The sequence below is a fragment of the Amaranthus tricolor genome, chromosome 3 (genome assembly GCF_026212465.1).
Source record: "Amaranthus tricolor cultivar Red isolate AtriRed21 chromosome 3, ASM2621246v1, whole genome shotgun sequence".
In the NCBI taxonomy this organism is placed as follows: Eukaryota; Viridiplantae; Streptophyta; class Magnoliopsida; order Caryophyllales; family Amaranthaceae; genus Amaranthus; species Amaranthus tricolor.
The window spans coordinates 30,283,134-30,303,586 of NC_080049.1; the positions used below are offsets into that span (position 1 = coordinate 30,283,134).

The window sequence follows — 20,453 nt, forward strand, 5'->3', positions numbered from 1 at the left end:
ACCAAAACTTCAAAGTAATTGAATCATTCAAATTAGTCTAAAAACAAGCAAAAAACACTAAATTACATCCATTTTCGAAGGCATAAACGTTTTTAATCAACATCAAACAATAATCATGTATGGATTAACAAAATAGAAACAAAATTCCATCCATTTTCGAGTTAATGGATAGAGAATTTCATCCATTTTCGACTAAAAGGATAGAGAATTTCATCCATTTTCAACTAAAAGGATAGAGAATTTCATCCATTTTCGACTAAATGGATAAAACAGTAAATTACATCCATTTTCAAAGGCATAAATGTTTTTAATCAACATCAAACAATAATTATGTATGGATTAACAAAATAGAAACAAACATCCATCCATCCATTTTCGAGTAAATGGACACATAATTTCATCCATTTTCACCTAAATAGATACAAGCCCTAATTTTTGGGATTAAAACAAAATTTAGGGATTTATATTGCGTGAGAACGGGAGGGAGAAGAATCAATGGAAATCACGAGCTTGAGGAAGATGATTGAAGAAGCAGTGGCTGCGTGAGGGAGACTGCTCTGCTTCTGTTTGCTTTACTTAGTTTTATCAGCAAAAAAAAATTTAAAAAGAATGATAAGTTTACCGGTAACAAGTAAATTGGTATGCTAGCGGGAAACATGTATCAAAGTTCGTATTATTCATGGTTAATTGAAAGTTCGTATTATTGTTGGGAAATCAGTGAAAGTTCGTATTATTCAGAATAATTTTTCCAAAAAATAACCTTACTGTCCAAAATGCACATCCATAAAACCTCTCACCAACCCTTATTTCTTTTTTGACTATTTGTAATTTAGCATGAACACCATGTTTACATGAAAGAATTCCTTTTGCAATTGATGTTCTAGATTGAGATGATGACGAAGAAGAATACATGTTAAATATCAAATTACTTTAGAGGTTAAAATGAAAATGGAAAAAAAATTGAGATGTTGGAAGGAGTAATTCAAATGGAAGAGCAAAGTGAAGAAATGAAGAAGATGAAGATTGCTGTCCAGTATAAAGTTATAAACCCATGAAACTGATGAAGGAAATGAGGAAGTGACATTTTCTCCTGGTTATAAACCGATCAGGTATACCAGCAGAAAACACATCTCAAAGTTCGTACTATTCATAATTAATTGAAAATTCGTATTATTCAGGATAATTTTTCCAAAACAATAAAATGAAAAAAACCATGCTTTACATGGATTATCCAATTATTTTTATATTAAAACACTTTTTAATAATCGTCCACTTTTATAGTTTTACTTGACATTACTCTGCTCAAAGCCATAAAAAAATTTTGGATTCTTCCTGAATCTTGTGACTCGGTCTGAGCGAAGTTCTCCATTTCCTCCACCGCTTAAATTTGCTAAGGTTTTTCTCTGCAATCCTTCTTCAATTTTCCTTTTTAATTCTTGTTCTTCTTCTGATTAATAAGTGTTAAATGAAATCTTACCCATGATTTCACTTAATTTCAAATCTACCCACAACCAAGATCTTTATAATGGTGGCTAATTTTTAAGTTTTATTGCATTTTATCTGTAATAACATTCTGGGTTTGGGTTTTTTTGGTTAATTGTTTCTTCAATTCAATGCTTTTGACTTTAATTTCTTGACCTGGGTAAGATCTTTACTCCTCTGTCCCGTTGGACTTTTCCTACATTGCGGAAATTGAGGTATTAGTTTTTTTAATCTATTGTGCAGCAAATTGGAATACATATTTTTTGCGTGTAAAAGTGTTCAAGTAGCCGCTTTTTCTGTTTTTCCATTTTGGGACATTCTTTTGTAATTTCTTGGATCTTGCATTAGAGTATTATTCAATTAAGGCACGTCAAGATATTTATTCAAAGTATTTTTTGATTAATTCGGTTGATTTATCTTTTCAAACTTTTGTATTGTCTTGGTTGGCTTGTTAAAGTTTGTGGGTTTTTCTTTTTCCAAGTGAATATTCTTCAATTATCAATCATAAATTATATTTAAAGTTCTGGGTTTTAAATTTTGTGAGTGAATATTCATCAATAATCTTTCTATTTTGTGAAGGGAACTGATAAATTCTGTATTTGGGTGATCAAACTTTTTGGGTTTTTGATTCAGTGAGTAAATATTTATCAATCATCAATCTTTTTGTTAATTCTGTTTCTGGGTGATCAAACTTTTTGGGTTTTTGATTTTGTTAGTCAATCTTTTTGTAAGGAAACTAATAATTTGCATCTGGGTGATCAAATTTTTTGATATAATAATAGCAGTTGATAATAAATTGAATGGGAGCAAACAGTTCAAAGCCAACTACACCAAGGGAATACCATGGGAATCACTATGGAAATCAGCAAGCACCATATTCTCAACCATATTATGTGCCTGATCCTCAATATAATCATGCATTCCAACAGCCCTATCCACCACCTGCAGCCGCGGCGGCACCTGTATCTACCTCAACCTATGGTGGTCCCACTCATGAGCACAAGAAGCGGTTTGAGAGGATGTATTCAAGGATTGCGGATGAGTATACATCTTTAGACCAGGTATGCCTGTCCTGTGATTACTTTTTCTCCTCAGGATTCAGTCTTGTAAATTTATAAAGTATATTTCATTACTTGCTTTTTGAGTCCTTTGCTTTTCAAGTTACTCATGTATGGTTGCTTTACACTTGCAGCCCGTTTGGTAATCGGTACTAAATGGTGGGAATGGTAATGAAAATTTAAGTAATAGTAGTTTTATCTCTTGACAAGTTTAATGGCTATGGTGAAACTCCTTCAACAATCTTATTTTCTTCACTAAATTCGTTTTAACGTATTACCATTTTTTCTTCACTAAATTCGTTTTAACGTATTACCATTTAAGCATGTGGTATTAGGTGGTAATGGAAAATATGAAGAAAAAACTTTTCTTATGATCAAACTTTCATTACCATGGGAATGACATAATACAAATCATGAATATTTACACTGCAAATCGTTCCTATTCCCATCATTTAGTACCGTTTACCAAACGGGCCATTGGTGTTTGTTCATTGATGTTTGTACTTTAGATTTACAACAGATGTAAAAGGAAAGATCTTGATAAATCAGACAGGATACTTGTTTGTTGTTTAGAGTAGGGCAATCTTTCTATTATGTTACAGTAAAAGTGTGGTGAATATCTTTGATATTATCCTTTTATCTAGTTTATACTTTTTGGTGAATGTGATGAGGCGGCTTGTTCGGAGTTGGGAGTATTGGCTTCACATCACATATATGACAATGTCTTGTTTGTTTTCGTGGCGTTTCCTTTATTAGTTTCTATAACAAGTTAGTACTTATTTTTTGAGATTTTCATCCTCTTGTACCTTGTGGTTTTCCTCATAATAGTTGATATAAGAGACAAGGTTGTGCTAGGATACTAAGATTGTTTTGTCTACACCTGTATTCCAGATTCCATTATATAAGGAGTGAGTAAAATTGCATTATTGATCATCTTTGTTCCATGTGCTAAGTACTAACAAATCAAATGGTTTTCTCACTTTTTGATAGCATGTGGCATGTGCTAAGTAGGTACTGACAAATCATATGTTTCTGAAAAATCTAAAATGGGCTCTTCCATCTTTTTTGTTTCATATCCAAAACCCCTGTGGACGCTTGCTTACTTTTTTAATACCGCATTCATGTAATGTGGGTGCTCCCTACACCCAGGGTTTGGGAAGGTTCAAGTAGGAGATGCACTCGTGATGTGATAGTATTTAACGCTGATTGTTATTAGCTTACCACAATCCTCTGTTACCCGGGCTAAGTTTTAAAATTGTAGTTTTTGGTAGTTAAATAAAATTTTGCTTTACCAAACACATTTCAAGCGGACATTTATCTATCTTTACAATACAAAACAGTTGTTGTAAAGGTAATTTTATCACATAAAGCCAATTCTGGTAACTGTAAGTCTAACCAAATCCTTTTTTTTTTGTTGAACCAAAAAATTGATATATTTGGTTATTTCAGTCATGTGCATGTTATTCATCGACATATTAGTGATATATTTATGTTGGATAATATCATTGGCATACATTCATCGTCATTTTTCTTGAACATCATTTGTAGGTGACTCAAGCTTTGGCTCGTTCTGGCCTTGAATCCTCTAATCTTATTGTTGGTATTGATTTTACAAAAAGCAATGAGTGGACAGGTAATATATGATTACATCATTATATTGAATTTTTCTCTTGAATTCAAATTTTAACTTGTGATGTACAAACAGGTGCCAATTCATTTAATAGAAAAAGTTTGCATCATATTGGTGGTGGCCTAAATCCATACGAACAAGCAATATCTATAATAGGAACGACATTGGCTGCTTTTGACGAGGATAATTTAATTCCATGTTATGGATTTGGAGATGGTATTTTGTGCACTTCATTTTGTTTGTTCTTGTTTCTTTTGCATTCTTAAATGGTCTTAATTTCTTTAATTTGGAAATCAATAAATGCTATTTTGCTTTTACAGCATCGACACATGATCAAGATGTCTTCAGTTTTTACCCAGATGAAAGATTTTGTAATGGTTTTGTGGAAGTTTTGTCCCGGTATAGGGAGATTGTTCCCAATTTGCGACTTGCAGGTGCTTTATCTTTCTAATGTTTCTACGATCTGTTATTTTCTCGTGATGAGTAATTGATGTTTATATTGGCTGTTTGTTCGTTTGAATTTCATTTCAGGGCCTACATCATTTGCCCCGGTAATTGAGATGGCCATGACAATTGTTGAGCGGAGTGGGGGACAATATCATGTTCTATTGATTATTGCGGATGGGCAGGTATACACTCCCCGGTAATTGAGAATATGATGTTTATTTTCTTGCAGCTTAAACACACGGAAATGTTACGCTCATGATTGAAATAACGTTTAGCTACTCTAGTATCCTGGCTCCTATGCCAAGGTTTGTGTTGATTGTTTATCCAACTTGATTTAATATAGATCCAGGATCTCAAATCAGACACCCGAGACTGCTTTTGAATACCAACCTCTGCTTTTGGGATCGTTTGAAGTTTTTTTTTTGGGTCGGTCCTAGACTAGAAGCCGACACCTCTAAAGTTAGACACTAATTGAGAAGAAATGGACAGATTCGCTTTTAAGAAACAGAACTATATGACCCTTTGAGAAGCTAAAACGGTTATATGTTGGTAGCCCCATGGTCAAATTTATTGTCCAATGCTCATCCCCAGGTCTAAATACATAACTTTTGCGGGATTTATCATTTATATGATCTACCTCCACCTCTGAAAAGAATGCTTCTTTTGCAAAGAAATAATTACTCTATGATATTCTCGCCGTGAAGTTTCATTCATAGTTAATTGTGGAATCTCTCTTAATTTTCTACTTGTTTATAATCTGAATAATGAAACTGAGAGTTATGAGTTCTACACTAATTTCAAAACATACGGGTCATTTTCTCATGATAGATTGTTTAGTCCACAGTGGTCTTTGATAACAGCTTGCAGAAAAATTAAGTCGATAATTCGGATATATGAAAAACCATTTAAGCTTCCGAGGGATATTCTACACATTTGTGGCTTATCGTATTCATTATAAAGGAGAAATTCCTGGAAGGACCGAGTTGTCCACTGGCGTACGCATAACTCTTAAAGTGTTGTTTCTGTAGGTTACCAGGAGTGTTGATACAGAACATGGCAGACTTAGTCCTCAGGAGCAGAAGACGGTTAATGCTATTGTTGAAGCAAGGTTCAATTCAAATTTCTTCCGTTTCTTGTCTTGTATTGAAGTCAAGTTTTGAAATTTCGTGTTTCTAATGTTTGTTATGGTGATTATCGCAGCAAATATCCTCTTTCGATTGTTGTTGTTGGGGTCGGGGATGGACCATGGGACATGATGAAGGAATTTGACGATAATATACCTGCGAGAGATTTCGATAACTTCCAGGTGAACGCTTATTATTCATGATTCTTTTGGAGTTGCCGTGTTTTTTTATGGTGTACTGAATCAATTTTTATTTGTGATTTCAGTTTGTGAATTTCACTGAAATTATGTCGAAAAATTATCACCAAACTCGGAAGGAGACAGAATTTGCTCTATCAGCATTAATGGAGATTCCTTCTCAATATAAAGCAACAATAGAGCTTAACATACTAGGGTAATGTTTAACGGCTTTTCCTTATCTTTGCTTGTGGATGCTAATTTCGGTCGACCTTTTTCTAAAAGAGTGTTCTGCTAATGCATCTATTTTATTCGACCTGTTTTCAACGATAGCAGTAGGCGTAGGGGAGTTTCTCCGGAGAGGGTCCCACTTCCTCCTCCATTATATAATTCACGGCCATTAAACAGCGCATCGTCTTTCAACTATTCGGAGCCTTCTTCACACTCTTCAAGTTTTCAGTCAAATTCACCTTCCTATTATCAAGATCATAGTCGTGTTAATACGCCTCCATCTGCGCCTAATATATCCTACGAGACTAGTCCAACCTCTCCAAGCTCTGAATACAATAATCTGGTATTCACGCAAACATGCCTTTTCGTTCTCGTATTCTTTTTTAGAATAATTTGCGAATTAAAGCCTTAAAGTTCAATACTTTTGCGAATTACAGTATTAATGTTTATTTTTTGCGAATTAGAGCCACCAAAGTATCTAAGTCTACAGCGTTCAAGCCAAACAGACTTCCAACTATTTTGGTGGTCGGAATTCCGTGATTTGGCCTGAACTTTGTAGACTTAGATACTTTGGGGGGTAATTCGCTCAAATTAAACATTAAGGCTATAATTCGCAAAAATCCACAACTTTTAAAACTGCAATTTGGCAAATTATTATTTATTTATTTATAATATGATCTGTCCATATTTATGTGAATTACTTATGTTGTTTCTCTGATGCTCTTCAACAGTTGTGCCCTATATGCCTAACTAATAACAAGGACATGGCTTTTGGCTGCGGACACCAGGTATAGTCTAAAAATTTTCAGAGTGGTTGTGCAATCAGCGTCACACGATTCGCTAATTTTCTTGTCAATCAAAAAAGCGAACTATGGTAACAAATTCAAAAGGCAAAGAAGCCCACGATTTATGTTGCAATGATTGTGTTTTTTAGTTTTATGGTTTTTCGTTTTTTGTTACATGGACGTGATTGTAATGTAGATTGCATTTCTTTGGCAGACTTGCGTTGAATGCGGGCAAGACCTCTCCACTTGTCCGATCTGTCGAAGCACAATACAAACGAGGATAAAACTCTACTAAAAACTCTACCTTGATTCAGTGTGGATATTAGCAGAAATTCTTTCATTTGTTTTTTCTTGGTTTTGCTGAACTTATGTATGTTTTTCAATGTTGAAAACATGGTTGTATTGTATTTGTACATTCTCCTTGCAAATGAATCCATCTTTGTAAATACAAGATTGGTTTTTCTTTACAAAGTCAAAATAATATCCTTTGTTTGTGACCCACTTCTTTATAATCATTCATGCGCGGGTTTAGGGTTGGATATATGCAACATTACAGTATGACAATGAGGTTATTTTTCGGTAACTCTTGATAATAAACATCATCAACTTTATGCACGAGATTTAATTATTTTTTTTTAATTCATTATAATCAAAAACAAAAAAGTAAGCTTGAATTTCATTGTGATCAATGCTCAGATTAAAAAAAAAAAAACTTTAGTGGTTTGGAAGTTTTAGCCATTGAATTTTAAATAATTTTTTTTTCTTGTTAGTTTTCTTTTTAAAACCTAATCCACTCTAAGCAAAAAAAAAAAACTTGATCCACTATCAATTGAGTTCATGTGCCTCAAATTTACATCAAAATACAACAAATGAAAAATATTATGAATGTGATTTTTCCTTATCATGTATTAGAAGTTTAAATGTCCAAATAAATATTACATTGGGTTTATAGGAACATTAATATAATACACATAATATATTTACATGTTATGACATTCATAAAGTATTTTTCAAAAGATTATTATAGATATAGGATCAAATAAGAAGCTAAGTCTACTTTAAATAACAAATATAAAAACAAATTTTCTGATCATTATGTGTAAATAAGTTACTATGTTATAAAATAAGAATATTTATTACAAAAATTATTTTTTATAACATGGTAACTCAACAATTTAAGATTTTTTTTTGATTTATATTGGCTTTAGATTTTCTTGATCACACCATAGATATTAGAAATTCAAATCAAAACGTAAAATATAAATTTAAGTCAAATTTTATCATTTTATTATACATAAATAAGAATTAAAATACAAAATTACTTTTATTAGGTTGATTTACATAAGTTTTACATCATATCCCCACATTAAACTCTTATAAAAATAGAAACCCAACGCCAAACACGTTCCACCATAAACTATTTTTAGTAAGTCCACAATAAATTCATACCTCAATATATATTTATGGCCAAGCGATTCCCATGTTAAAAATATTTTGAACAACCATAAAAATATAACTATATAAAACATCCATTAATTCTAATACAACCCTTATTCTTTGTTCTTGCAATTGTTTTAAATCATCATAAAACAACACACAAATTGCATTTTCAAAAGAATCATAAATCTAATAGATTTCTGTTCATTAAGTATGGCTCGACAATATGTACTTTTTTTTACCATAATTTTTTTTATTGCCCTAACAAGTTCTGTGTTGGCTAGCGGACCAGCACCATCGCCGACCCAGAAAGCTGAGTCGCCAGATGGTGCTGATTCAAAAGCCCCGAAATCATCTGCATCACAAGTATCACCATCGCCTAAGGCAAGTTCGGAGTCTCCTTCAAGCGAGGAGACTCCATCTGCTTCGTCTACACGTAGTGCTAGCCCTGCATCTAGCTCGTCGATTGAAGCCCCGACAAGCGAGGAGTCGTTGGGATCCCCGGTCGAAGGACCGGCTGTTAGCCCTGACGTTGGCGCAGATGCTCCTGGGTCTACTGAGTCTACTGCTGCTGATGCACAAACACCTCCTAAGAGTGGTGCAACAACTATTAAGTTGTCATCTGCCTTTTTGGGTCTTGTTGCTGTTATGTCCTTTTCCTTTTATTAAATAATTTAATAATAATAATAATAATAAGAATCATTCACTCATTCTGTCATTTTGAATTTGCTCCACGATATCTAAAAGATTATATTCTGATTTGCGTTATGTAGCAAATTGAAAATAACGGAAGTATATGATTTAAGTTATTTATGCTGTTAGGATGCTTGATTGCTTCATTTTATATTTTATTTTAATTGTATAATTTGGTACTTTGTATTGATTAATATTAGAAAAAATATATATTTTATTATTCGGAGGAATGACTTTAGTTTACATTATATTTCATTTCATGCTTTACATGGGTATATCTTTGTAAGTGAATTTTTTTGGTCTTTAAAGTAGTGTTCTTGAAGAAATGTGTATGATGTTGAAATAATTATTTTTGTATGTTAATGTAATATACTAATTGTATGTTCATATGGTTTTTTTCTTTGTTAGGCATAATCATCAAATAAAATTTCACTATACTATATTTTAAGCTATAGATTAAGAATCGTATTGAGGTAGAAGATAGTTATCAGCTGGTCTTGGACAAGATGATCTCATAATGAGACCGTTAATTTTGGCCGCCCCAATTCGCACGTGTAACAACCTGGGAATTTTTTTTATTTTCTTGGCATTTTTTAATTTTGATCTTAAAGGTATTAATTTTGACCTTAAAGGTATCAATTTTCAAAAATTGATACCTTTAAGGTCAAAATTGATAAAATGCCCAGAAAATTGAGTTGTTACAAGCGCGAATTGGGCCGGCCCGAATTGACAGTCTCATAATGAATCCGTCTCGTCCAAGTTTTTGTGGATAGTTATTGTTGATGTTGGCGTTGGTGTTGGTGTTGATGTTGCTCGGATTATGCATGCTCCGACTTTGATACGACTAAAAGCCCTTCGCAAGGCTTTGAAAGGGTTGCTCCTAAGGATGGCAATGGCCGGATTCAGATCAGATTATGCATATTCCGACTTTGATTTGATTATAAGTTGGGCTTTTTTTGCATCCACCGTATCTCTAACTCGGATTCGAATTAATCCTCTGACTTTGCTCGGGCTCGAATTCTTTGACCTCCGGCAAAGTTGGATTATGACATTTTTAGAATAATTATTTTTTTTAAAGTATATAATTCATAACAACTTTCAATTAATTGATATTTGCGAATTCTAATTAAAATAAAATTATTTATTGAGCTTTTATAAATGATTATATTAACTCATTATACATCGATTTATGCATTCAAGATTTAGATGTTAGAACGAGTTTTGAGTACGATATTTTGAATTAGGTCAATTGTGAACCTTATGTGTACTTACTTGAATATCTCATCAATCTGATTGTACATTAAGTAATATTTAAATAGTCATCGATTAAAACTTTATTTATGAGTTTAAATAGGTTTAGCTTATGTTGTTTTTGGACGATTAATCCTTTCTACCATTAATTAAATTGTTATTCAACGGTCAATCCTTTCAACTATTAACTAAAATTGTTTTATTTGATTATTCTAACTTGTTTTATAATAAATGTTTGTAATACTTGTGGATCCAATGATTAACTACGTGTCTATTATCACTCTCTAATTAATTGGTGAGACTTGGTAAAATCTTATAATAGAAAATTTTGAATAACATAAACACATTAATATGTCTCTATTAATATCCAAATATAAAAATTTATATAAAATAAATTATACACTTAAATATTGGGACAAAGTCGAAGTCGTAGTCAGATGTTAGGTCGAGTCGAAGTTCAAATAGGGCCGAAGGCAGATTCGAGTCAAATTATCGAGTTTTCTACGATCCGCTCCAATCTAACTCTGATTTGGAGTAGAATTTTCCGTCCTCGGATGAGAATCAGATTTTTTTTTTTCTCGGGTTGAGTCATATTAGGGTTGTATTCGAATCTAATTGTCATCCCTACTCTACATAAAAGTCGGATTTTTTAACCTCGGAATTGGACCCAAATTTTATATTCTCCGATATTGCTTAAACCGGAACTCTCAAATTATAATATTTTGTCGTGAGAATCAAATCCGTTTAAAAATGCAGAAACAAGAGACATACTTCTTTTCCTAGAATATAAATCTGATTATAAACCTGAGATGATTCAATTTAAGTTCTAATCCTTGATTATTGTTAATTTTAATCCTTAATAATATCCCCACCATTTCACAAAAATAAAATTGTTGAATATTGTTAGAGTATATAACATATCTTGGGGCTTCAACCATCAGCTTAAGCTTTTGGTTGAGTTGGTTCCTTGACATGGTATCAGAGCCAACGTGAGAGGTCACGGGTTCGAATCTCAACCGCCCCTCATTTAAAGTGAAATATTCAGCGCCTATGCGCATCCACACTTCTAGTCCAATATATCCTGAGGCTTCAACCATCAGCTTATGATTGAAGCCCCAGGATATGTTATATACTCTAACAAATATAATTTCAACTTATTATTAATTACCTATATTTTTTTCTTAATCTCTTTTCCACCAACCAAATTGATCACATTGTCTTGGTTGGTTAGCAAATGATTTTTATATCAATCAATAAAAAAATTGAAAACATGTCTTCCTCAAAAGAACAAATTATTTTTTTAGTAAACCAAGGAGAGGAAACAAGTAAATTATCTAAAACAAAAGGCATTGGAACCGAAAATTTAGCCATCCTTGGTTTATATAACACCAATAATAATAGACTAGGAAAAATCCAAGAATAAAATTAAGCATTTATAAGTATAGCCAAATTGCTAAAATAAAAAAACCATTACAAAAAATTTAGAAAAAAATTATTTTTAATTAACAAAAATTAAAAAAAATGGGATCTCAAATTATAAAAAGTATATTAGTATTAAGCATTGCAATTAGTATAATGATGATGATGAAGACGACTGAAGGGCGAGTTATGGGCCTTATGGCCCCCTCATCATCCATGACTTTGAATGGGGCTCCTACGTTGACAAGCATGTTAACAATTAGTCCTACAAAGTCCCCGGCACCGAGCCCTGGTAGTGCAGACACAAAACCTGATGAGGAGTCTAACGATGACGAGCCAGACGAAGAAACCTTGGCTCCTGATGCCGATTCTCCTGATGCTGCTGATCAAGAAGATAATGCAGCCTAAGCTTGATAGTCAATATTGTTGTTTGTTTAGGTATCACAAATATAATTATTACTTCTATCATCAATGAGTTTAGTTTCGAGAGTCGGATTTTGTGTCAGTTTTAGCAAGTACCGCTTGCTCAGGTTAAGTTACGGGTTTGATTCTCGCTTAATAAAATATGAGTTTAGTTCTAATTGTATTGTCTTAGCTTCCTTTTTACTACATTTGTAGAAAGGAGTTTGGTTAATGAAACCACTTTCGCCATCCTAAATAAATCATATTGCTACAATAAATTATATTAGCATTATTTTGGGAATTTTGAACTTTATTATTATGTGAGGAATAAATTTTTTGATCTATAAAGATCTATCTTGTTCTGATTCTAATTTGTTAATTTAAACTTCATAAACTCTTGTATGAGACGATTTCATCGTAAGACACATCTTTAACATGGGTAAAATGGCTTAATAATACAAATTATTAATATGTGAACTTTTTGTTTTAAGGTCGTCTCATCAAGAAACGGTCTCTCACAAGAGAAACTCTTAAAACTTGCATTATATTTTATTGAACATCGAAAAAAAGCCAAACCCGTAACAAAAAAAAAGGAAAAAGGGCGAATAAAAAAGAAAAGGATAAATGTACATAAATTTGAAGTGCATTAGGTATGTCTAAGAAGGAAGTACACATTAGGTACAAAACATCAACGCAAGTCAAAAAGAGAAAATTTGAAAAAAGTAAGATAAATAAACAACTTAATTCCAAAAATAAGGTTCGTGAAAACTTATTTCCCAAAATAAGCGTCCGTACATCCAAGTCTAGCCTCGGGATAAATCGCTGTTAGTAACAGCGAAAGAGGAAAAAAAAAAAGAAAAAAAAAACCCCAAAGTCGCTCTTAGTAACAGCGAATGAGGAAAAAAAAAATTAAAACCCCAAAGTCGCTGTTAGTAACAGCGACTTTAAGGTTAACTGATAACTTCTTAATCTCGTAGGTTGGGATGAGGAAGTAATTGAGAACAAAAAACTTAAAAAACATTAAGTCGCTGTTACTAATAGCGACTTAAAAAAAAAATTTTTTTTTTTTTCAAGTCGTTGTTACTAACAGCGACTTTGGGGTTTTTATTTTTCTTTTTTTTTTTTCCTCTTTCGCTGTTACTAACAGCGACTTATCCAAACCAGTGGTTTGGATGTACGGACGCTTATTTTGAGAAATAAGTTTTCATGGATCTTATTTTGGGACATAAGTTGTTAAAATGTCTTATTATTTTTCAAATCCTCTCAAAAAGATTGGCATGAAGCCATGAACCTGCCCTAAAAACCCAATGTTAGAAGTAGGGGTGTCAAACAGGTCGGGTTGGGTCATTTTCAGGTTCGGATCATATATAAATGGGTCAATAAACCCTTAACCTGAACCTGACCCATTTAATTAATGGGTCAAAAATTGAAACCCTGACCTGATCTGTAGCAGATCGGATCAACCTGCTAATGACCCATTTAACTTACTTTTTTTTTTAGGTCTTTAAATTCATATATTTCAGGTCATTTGACCCATTTAACCTTAATTAAAGACTTCCTCCAAAAATAAACGTATGCCACTTAATGCAGCGAGCACACGGTATTCTTTAGTAAAAGGCAAGAATAGTTCGCTTTGTGCTCACGGCGTGGCTGCGTAAGTTGGTATGAGATCTGTAGAAGTGATTTAAAGGATTTTTCTTTCATTAGTATCTTTCATAGCCGATGTGGGACAACTTCCTTTGTTATTGAAAGTCATCTTCAGCTGACAAATCCCTTAGCCGATGTAGGCAACTTCCTTTCTTATTGAAAATCATCTTCAGCTGACAAATCCCTCAATACATGGTAATTGGTATTATCTTAGTTTTACGAAGTATTTGGCAAATGTTGATCCGTCTTAAATTTAATAAATGGGTTAAACAGGTTTTTTCGGGTTTAAATATTCAACCTGAACCTAACCCATTTAATAAACAGATCAGGTCGGGTTGACCCATTTAATTAATTGGGTCAAAAATCTAAACCCAAACCCGCTAATTTCGAGTCGGTTTCAGATCAGATTAGCAAGTTGGGTCAGCTTTTACCAGCCCTAGTTAGAAGGGTTCACTTCTTTTCCTCAAGCAATAAGCTTCCCGATTGTCACCGAATCACCGTGAACTATGTAGATTGTAGATGTTAATTCCATAAGTTAAAAGCTAATTACAAGACAACCATGTACAAAGTAGGATATTTGTCGATGACCACTGAACTCTTCTTCGAATACGCAATCCATTCTGCGGATGAGTTATGACGACAATTTTTCGTGCACATTCAACAGCTTTGACATAAAAAGTTTCCAAATAGTTGTGGTGCGACTCATTCTGTGGATGGGAATTACGATGACAATTCCCGCGTATTTTCAACAACTTTGATGTAATAATAGTCTCCAACGAGTTGTGTTATCCTGAATCATTCTGTGGATGAGAGATACGATGACAATTTCCGCGCACTTTCAACAGCTTTGACATAAAAATAGAGTCTCCAAAGAGTTGTGTTATCCTGCATTACAAAGTATTTTTTTTCACCGAAGTACGTTTTAAAACATGCATTTGGGAACCAGAAAGGATTAGGGTACCTGTTCTTCAAGATCAACATATATCTTGTCTAAAGAAACAGTATCTGATGACGACTTAGACTTGCCATGGTGGATGATTTCCACAATCCGACCAAGATTCCGAGCTGGAAGTTTCTGAATGAGCTTCCGAAGATGATGCTTCTCTTCGCAAGTCATAGGCCTACAAAGAAGAAACATCATGAAGTAAGTATTATTTGAAGCTTTTTCGTTGTACACTATCTTGTTTATTTACTCGATCAATCAGATTCACAGAAAAAGTGTGTTTTAGTAGTTCTAAAAAGGTAGATAATCCTAAAAGCTCTTAACTTCCTAACATCTAACTTCCTCTGAGACATAATTTGCTAAGAATTGAAGTTCGGGGATAAATATTCATGCTAACTATCATAAAACAAGCTTTAAGCAACCAGTAAAAGCTCTTCAGTTTCATAACGATAGCTTCAAATTTGCAACTTCATATCTAAGAAAGGCATATTTTCTATCATGGGCAAAAAAGTATGTACCAAGTGACACATTCACAATTACAGAAAATTTATAGAAGATTTCAGAGTCTCTGGTAATTGTGTTAAAATGTTGAATAATCATTCTGATTGGTTGAATACTCGATTTCAGAATAAATTAATCTGGAGCACAAGTGGAAGTTGGAACCTCATCCGGGTCATTGACACTATCCATGGGGTTGTAGCCTGGCCCCTCAAATAACAAGTCTATTTTGGCGCACTTTTTTCCTCACTCAGTATGTACCCTGAGAATATCCCAGAAGGTCAAACATTCTAAGACTGCTCAACACCAAGCATGTTTGACTGGAGTTATTAGCAACTGAGCTTCCTTGAAGAGAAGACGCACCTTGTTCATATGAATAGTATCATCTACCTTAAAAAGCTCGTTTATTTTGAGGTATCACAGAATTCACATCATCTCAGAATCAGGTATCACAGTATGGAAGTTCAAAATAGTTAACGACTTAAGACGTTGAAAACCAAAGAATTCTGATCACAGGAAAGATATATCATTGACTATACTTTCTGGCACAGCTTTTTAAGGAGGTTCAGTAAAAGGTTGAGAATCATAAAAATAACATAATTCTACAACAATCACAGTAAGATAAAGTATGAATCAGTCATGGTTGCAACACAAAGTAGACCAACATAAGTTACCTACCTACACTTAGAAACTACTGCAAACAATAACTCTTCAAGCTGCTTCTCCATGTTATTTAACTGCACAGAGCAGCAGAGACCCTCAGTTTTTCCATGAAAATTATACAGCTTGCTTACACAACTGAAATTTCCCTGACCAACTCAGGGTTACAGGTCATTCATATACAGGCATGTGAAATAGTATGGTCATGAGCCAAGCAACAAGAGGTATATACATGAGTTTTCAAAAACTAACCGTTACATGTAGCTCATCAGAATGTTTTGTCATAATATCTTCAACCAGATCATCTTCGCTCTCTAACAATACCTTCAAATCTACACTGACCTGGTAAGAAACTCAGAAAGCGTGCAAATGAAGGATTGCTCAATCACATTTAACATGAATAAAGCTATACTAAAACAAAGACAACTAGAGCCCTTTGAACAAGTATACAAGCAATAAACATGTTATTGCTCCAGAATAAGACCTAGCTGCATTTGCATAGAGTTGACAGCTATTTGCAAGTCACTAGAGCCCTTTTCATTTTTCTTACATTAGTTTCTTTATCATCATTTCCAATTTGATCAACTAAAACTCCTCTGTCGCCATCTGAAGATGACATCTTGAGCTTCTTACGATGCTGAGTAACAGAATCCTCAGCTATGGGAGCTTTTCCACCAGTGTTCATATTTCTTTTGGAATCTAAGCAGGACCTTAAATGGCAAAGACGAATAATAGGATCAAGCATCTGCATCTCAAAAGTCAACCATATAAGATAATAACTTACAAAAGACTAAATCTAACAAGATATTGCTTGCTGATGCTTGTGTATTTCCACGGTTTTTGTGAGATTGCACTCTAGAGAATTTAGGGGATTTCATGGTTAATTTTTGTGAAGATCAAAGGGGATGTGAATTTATTTTGCAAAGTTCAATCAATCAATGGTTACTATGGACTTTAGTCTCAGATATAGCACAGTTGCATTAAAATTAAGAACTAAACATAAGTAATGTAGCGAAGAAATAATTTGAAAAATGAGAGGCTCTGCAACTACAAGTCACAAAGGATCTTCGCCTCCCTGAAACAAAGCATGATGTGCATCAAGATATCATTTGTAAATAACATGGTTATTTCAGTTCTGTTAATAGATACAATTAATAATGAAAGAATAAAAATTTAATTTATACTATTTCTATAGGTCGTCCTAAACAAATGAGTTTCTTCTTATGCAGTGAGCACACTAATTTGAAATTCACCGAAAAGGACTTGCAGTGATTCGTGAATGCTAGCTAAAAAATCAACTTAGTAATGTTTACATGATTTGAAAGATAACATCAACGCCAATTTTGTACTTGTTACACGATGATGAATTTGGACACCTTAAATATTTCAATTTTCAACACTATATGTGGCCGAAAGGAATTCAAGCTTTCACCATATTTTGGACTTCTGCATGAACGCTACTAAGAAACTAAAAATAATTTCGCGATGTTTTATATAAATCAATTAAGTTTTATATTAAGGAAATTTTGTCAGAATCCTCCTTTGACCATTCAACTTTTTTGCACTTTGTAGCACCAAATCCAGTTTTTCCTTAGTTGTCCTAAATCTTTATCGTTTACAATAATGCGTTGATTAGTGATTTTTTTATCAATTCTAAGAATATTTTTTCGCAAAAATTACCTTTTTAGCATTGTTTTTAGTAGAAGACAACCTTTTAACAATCTTTTTTGCAAGACCATTCTAACTTTTATGGTCTAACCTAGTTTCATCCACCACAAACTTCTAATCAATTGCGACTAAACAAACAATATAATAGAAAACTTTTACGTAGGTTATACGCTTCTGAGAAAGATTGAAGGAACAAACAAGTTGGGGTTTGGTTAGTTTTGAAAAAACACGCATGAATATAAGGTTTGGTTACAAAAATGCTATCAATGATTTTAATTATTTCTCTTAATTTCATTCATAATACGACTATTTAATACACCACTGGTGGATCAAAAAGTGAAGGAAAGGCCATGAATGATAGAGATTTGGTAGTTCTAAAAAAAAATATTATAAAAAATAGGTATTTACAGCACAAATCTTTAAACGGTAGTGTTTGAAATAAAAATGCTATAACAGGTATTTATGGCAAAACACTATTATTATAGAAGAGGATCAAGAAATACGTAACCAGCAAGTCATGATCAACAATGGAAGTGTGATCAATTTAACTCTAAAAAGGTGATTATATAAAATGTAATTTACGACAAATTTTCCTTATATGAATTCACAAGCATGAGTAATGTTCTTCAATGATTTTTCTACCCTACTAATCTATTTATATTTCTCCTTCGAAAAAAATGTTTTTTTGTAGATAGAGTAGCTTGTATCTCAATGTAGACAATTGTATCTCCAAACAGAACACTGATGCCAAAGCCTTAAACATAACCAAAACAAATCAACATGGGAAATTCTCGCTAACAATATTCTACTTTATTTAAATCTATCTAAAAACTTCACATAACTACACCTATGAAAATCAATTCCAATGGCCAGAATTAACCTCTATTCTTCATTTGATAATCTTATCCAGAAACAAAATGAAGGGGGAAAAAAGCAATTTAACAACAAAAGAGTTAGACAAAATAAAGAAAGATACAAAGAGCTACCTCATCAACCTCATGAGTTATAGCTTTAACACCATTCCTCAATGAAGTCTTCAACAATACTCTTTTGATATTAGAGATACTATCATCCAAACTGTTGCTAAAGATAGTAGAAACATGAGAAACCTCAACTGTTTCTTTTACATTTTCTGGTGTATCTGATGATACTAGTGGTGTGCTAAAAGACAAAGGCAGAGAACTCTCATCAAGGGTAAGCAATTCTAGTATTTCTGATTTGCAAAAGCCAATTATATCTGGTCCTATCCTGTTCGGCTGACCCTGAACTTCCAAATCCATTGAACTTTCTGCCATTACGTATAAAAGAACCCTGCATTGAAATAAAGACACCAGAAATCGGTTTTCACAAATCATAGAATATTGAATTAAGACTATACACTACCATTGGAATTTAGAATTCGACTTTAATGAACTTAAAGCTCACAAACCCAATCAAAAAATGTGAAATTCAGAGACAAAAACCCCAAAAATTCAAACTACGAAAGAGAACATAGGGAGACACAAAATTTCAAATTATGTTGCCCTAATTAATTACTACTGGCCCTGAACTTCCAAATTCAATGAACTTTCTGCCATTAAGAATAAAAGAACCCTGCACTGAAATTATGATACCAGAAATGGATTTCCACTAATCAAAGAAAATTGAATTAAGACTATAAACTGTCATAAGAATTTGGAATTCGACTTTAATGAACTTAAAGCTCACAAACCCTATCAAAAAATGTCAAATTCTGAGACAAAACCCCAAAAATTAAACTATCAAAGAAGACATAGGGATACACAAAATTTCAAATTATGTTGCCCTAATTAATTAATTACCACAAATCTGAAAAGTTATTCAGAATTCTATGAAGAACTTCGTTTTTTCTTTTCTGGAAACTTCAATTGATTGATCGATAGGATTCTTTTTTTACTTAATTAAATTCAGAACTTACTACACAGTGTTATGTTGTGTATTCAAAATCAATGCTAAAACGCCAGTACAGATGAACTGAAGAGCAAATAATGAAATTGAACTGACCTAAGTTAGGGTTAGGATATACCAAATTGATTTAATTGCTTCAAGATTAATACCCCTAATACTGAGGACGAAATTCAAAACTTCTTCCAAACTTTTTTTTTTACAAGGTTAGATTGGAGGAAGATGAAAGGTGCTACTTGAGAATCGAATATGTAAAATCTTGAAAGAAATGATAATCGAAATTAAAAAGTGTAATTACTAATTCTTTTAACAATTTTTATGGTTATAGTTGTTATATTTTAATCATCTTAGTTTTCTTATAATGCAGCTATCGTTCGAAAATGTAGTATTATATAGTAATGAAACATTGTAAAATACTCCTAAAAACTTTTTAATAATCAACTTTTTTTTCGACATAATAATTAACTTTTTATTACGGTGAAAATTGGAGTATATATCATGAAATTTACACTAGAAATTATTTTTATTACCATCATTTAGCACCAACAATAAAATAAATTTGAAAAATTATAGGGTGTAGTTAGTAAATATAAAGAATAATATCGTCTCAAGATACTTTCAATGATATTATCTCAATCTATAATATTAATCTTTATATATTAATACAAAATATTGTAATGTTTATTCTTGAAGAATATAATCATGTATATTTATTATCTATTTGTCTTTTGAAAAAACAAATGGATATAATACTCAAATAACCCAATTAAAACATTTTTAAAAAATTTTAATAAAATTTTATGTATTAATTCTAGGAATGAATTAGTATTCTCTAAGATAAGTTATGGTAAAAATGTTTTAAATTTTTTTCCAATAAAGCTTTATCGGACATTCATTTTCTATCGTATTACAAGGATAATAATGTGTATAATAATTCAAATCATAAACCTTAGTTTGTGGCTAGTTTTACTCCAAACCA

At 32.6% G+C, this 20,453-nt stretch overlaps 3 protein-coding genes and 1 non-coding gene across 14 annotated transcripts; 2 read left to right on the top strand and 2 right to left on the bottom strand.

Moving 5' to 3' along the window:
• Positions 1–1,250: 1,250 nt before the first annotated feature.
• Positions 1,251–7,430, top strand: LOC130808990 (E3 ubiquitin-protein ligase RGLG2). Of its 10 annotated transcripts, none has more exons than XM_057674579.1 (13): positions 1,291–1,395; positions 2,062–2,114; positions 2,265–2,543; positions 4,089–4,173; positions 4,246–4,386; positions 4,491–4,604; positions 4,702–4,799; positions 5,646–5,725; positions 5,818–5,923; positions 6,007–6,134; positions 6,251–6,491; positions 6,880–6,936; positions 7,148–7,430. In XM_057674579.1, the coding sequence occupies exons 3-13, from the start codon at positions 2,283–2,285 to the stop codon at positions 7,226–7,228; spliced, it is 1,392 nt and encodes a 463-aa protein (XP_057530562.1). In that variant the 5' UTR covers positions 1,291–1,395; positions 2,062–2,114; positions 2,265–2,282; the 3' UTR covers positions 7,229–7,430. The 10 variants fall into 10 exon arrangements, with proteins under 10 accessions (XP_057530563.1, XP_057530561.1, XP_057530567.1 ...); XM_057674581.1 differs by having other exon boundaries at positions 2,268–2,543; XM_057674585.1 differs by having other exon boundaries at positions 1,294–1,395; positions 6,254–6,491.
• A 1,153-nt stretch (positions 7,431–8,583) lies between these two features.
• On the top strand, positions 8,584–12,141 carry LOC130808536 (cell wall protein TIR4-like). The gene is made up of 3 exons (XM_057673998.1): positions 8,584–9,004; positions 9,837–10,030; positions 11,905–12,141. The coding sequence occupies exons 1-3, from the start codon at positions 8,584–8,586 to the stop codon at positions 12,139–12,141; spliced, it is 852 nt and encodes a 283-aa protein (XP_057529981.1).
• A 1,532-nt stretch (positions 12,142–13,673) lies between these two features.
• Positions 13,674–13,787, bottom strand: LOC130809552 (U5 spliceosomal RNA). Its single transcript, XR_009040855.1, has one exon. It is a non-coding gene; the product is annotated as a U5 spliceosomal RNA (small nuclear RNA).
• A 478-nt stretch (positions 13,788–14,265) lies between these two features.
• LOC130808991 (uncharacterized) lies at positions 14,266–19,782 on the bottom strand. 2 transcript variants are annotated; one of them, XM_057674588.1, is made up of 7 exons: positions 19,596–19,782; positions 18,538–18,862; positions 16,434–16,628; positions 16,136–16,225; positions 15,902–15,960; positions 14,744–14,903; positions 14,266–14,667 (listed from the first exon to the last, which is right to left on the bottom strand). In XM_057674588.1, the coding sequence occupies exons 2-7, from the start codon at positions 18,844–18,846 to the stop codon at positions 14,578–14,580; spliced, it is 903 nt and encodes a 300-aa protein (XP_057530571.1). In that variant the 5' UTR covers positions 18,847–18,862; positions 19,596–19,782; the 3' UTR covers positions 14,266–14,577. The 2 variants fall into 2 exon arrangements, with proteins under 2 accessions (XP_057530571.1, XP_057530570.1); XM_057674587.1 differs by having other exon boundaries at positions 19,574–19,780.
• Positions 19,783–20,453: the final 671 nt, after the last annotated feature.

Coding starts and splice junctions, on each gene's coding strand:
- LOC130808990 (XM_057674580.1), top strand. CDS start 2,283: ATGGGAGCAAACAGTTCAAAGCCAACTACACCAAGGGAATACCATGGG. Junction 2,544..4,088: donor AGTATACATCTTTAGACCAG/GTATGCCTGTCC, acceptor CATCATTTGTAG/GTGACTCAAGCTTTGGCTCG. Junction 6,492..6,879: donor GCTCTGAATACAATAATCTG/GTATTCACGCAA, acceptor GCTCTTCAACAG/TTGTGCCCTATATGCCTAAC.
- LOC130808991 (XM_057674588.1), bottom strand. CDS start 18,846: ATGGCAGAAAGTTCAATGGATTTGGAAGTTCAGGGTCAGCCGAACAGG. Junction 16,629..18,537: donor TAACTCATGAGGTTGATGAG/GTAGCTCTTTGT, acceptor TTTGAGATGCAG/ATGCTTGATCCTATTATTCG. Junction 15,961..16,135: donor CTGATGAGCTACATGTAACG/GTTAGTTTTTGA, acceptor TGCTCTGTGCAG/TTAAATAACATGGAGAAGCA.
- LOC130808536 (XM_057673998.1), top strand. CDS start 8,584: ATGGCTCGACAATATGTACTTTTTTTTACCATAATTTTTTTTATTGCC. Junction 9,005..9,836: donor GTTGTCATCTGCCTTTTTGG/GTCTTGTTGCTG, acceptor TTTTGTGGATAG/TTATTGTTGATGTTGGCGTT. Junction 10,031..11,904: donor GGGCTTTTTTTGCATCCACC/GTATCTCTAACT, acceptor ATGATGATGAAG/ACGACTGAAGGGCGAGTTAT.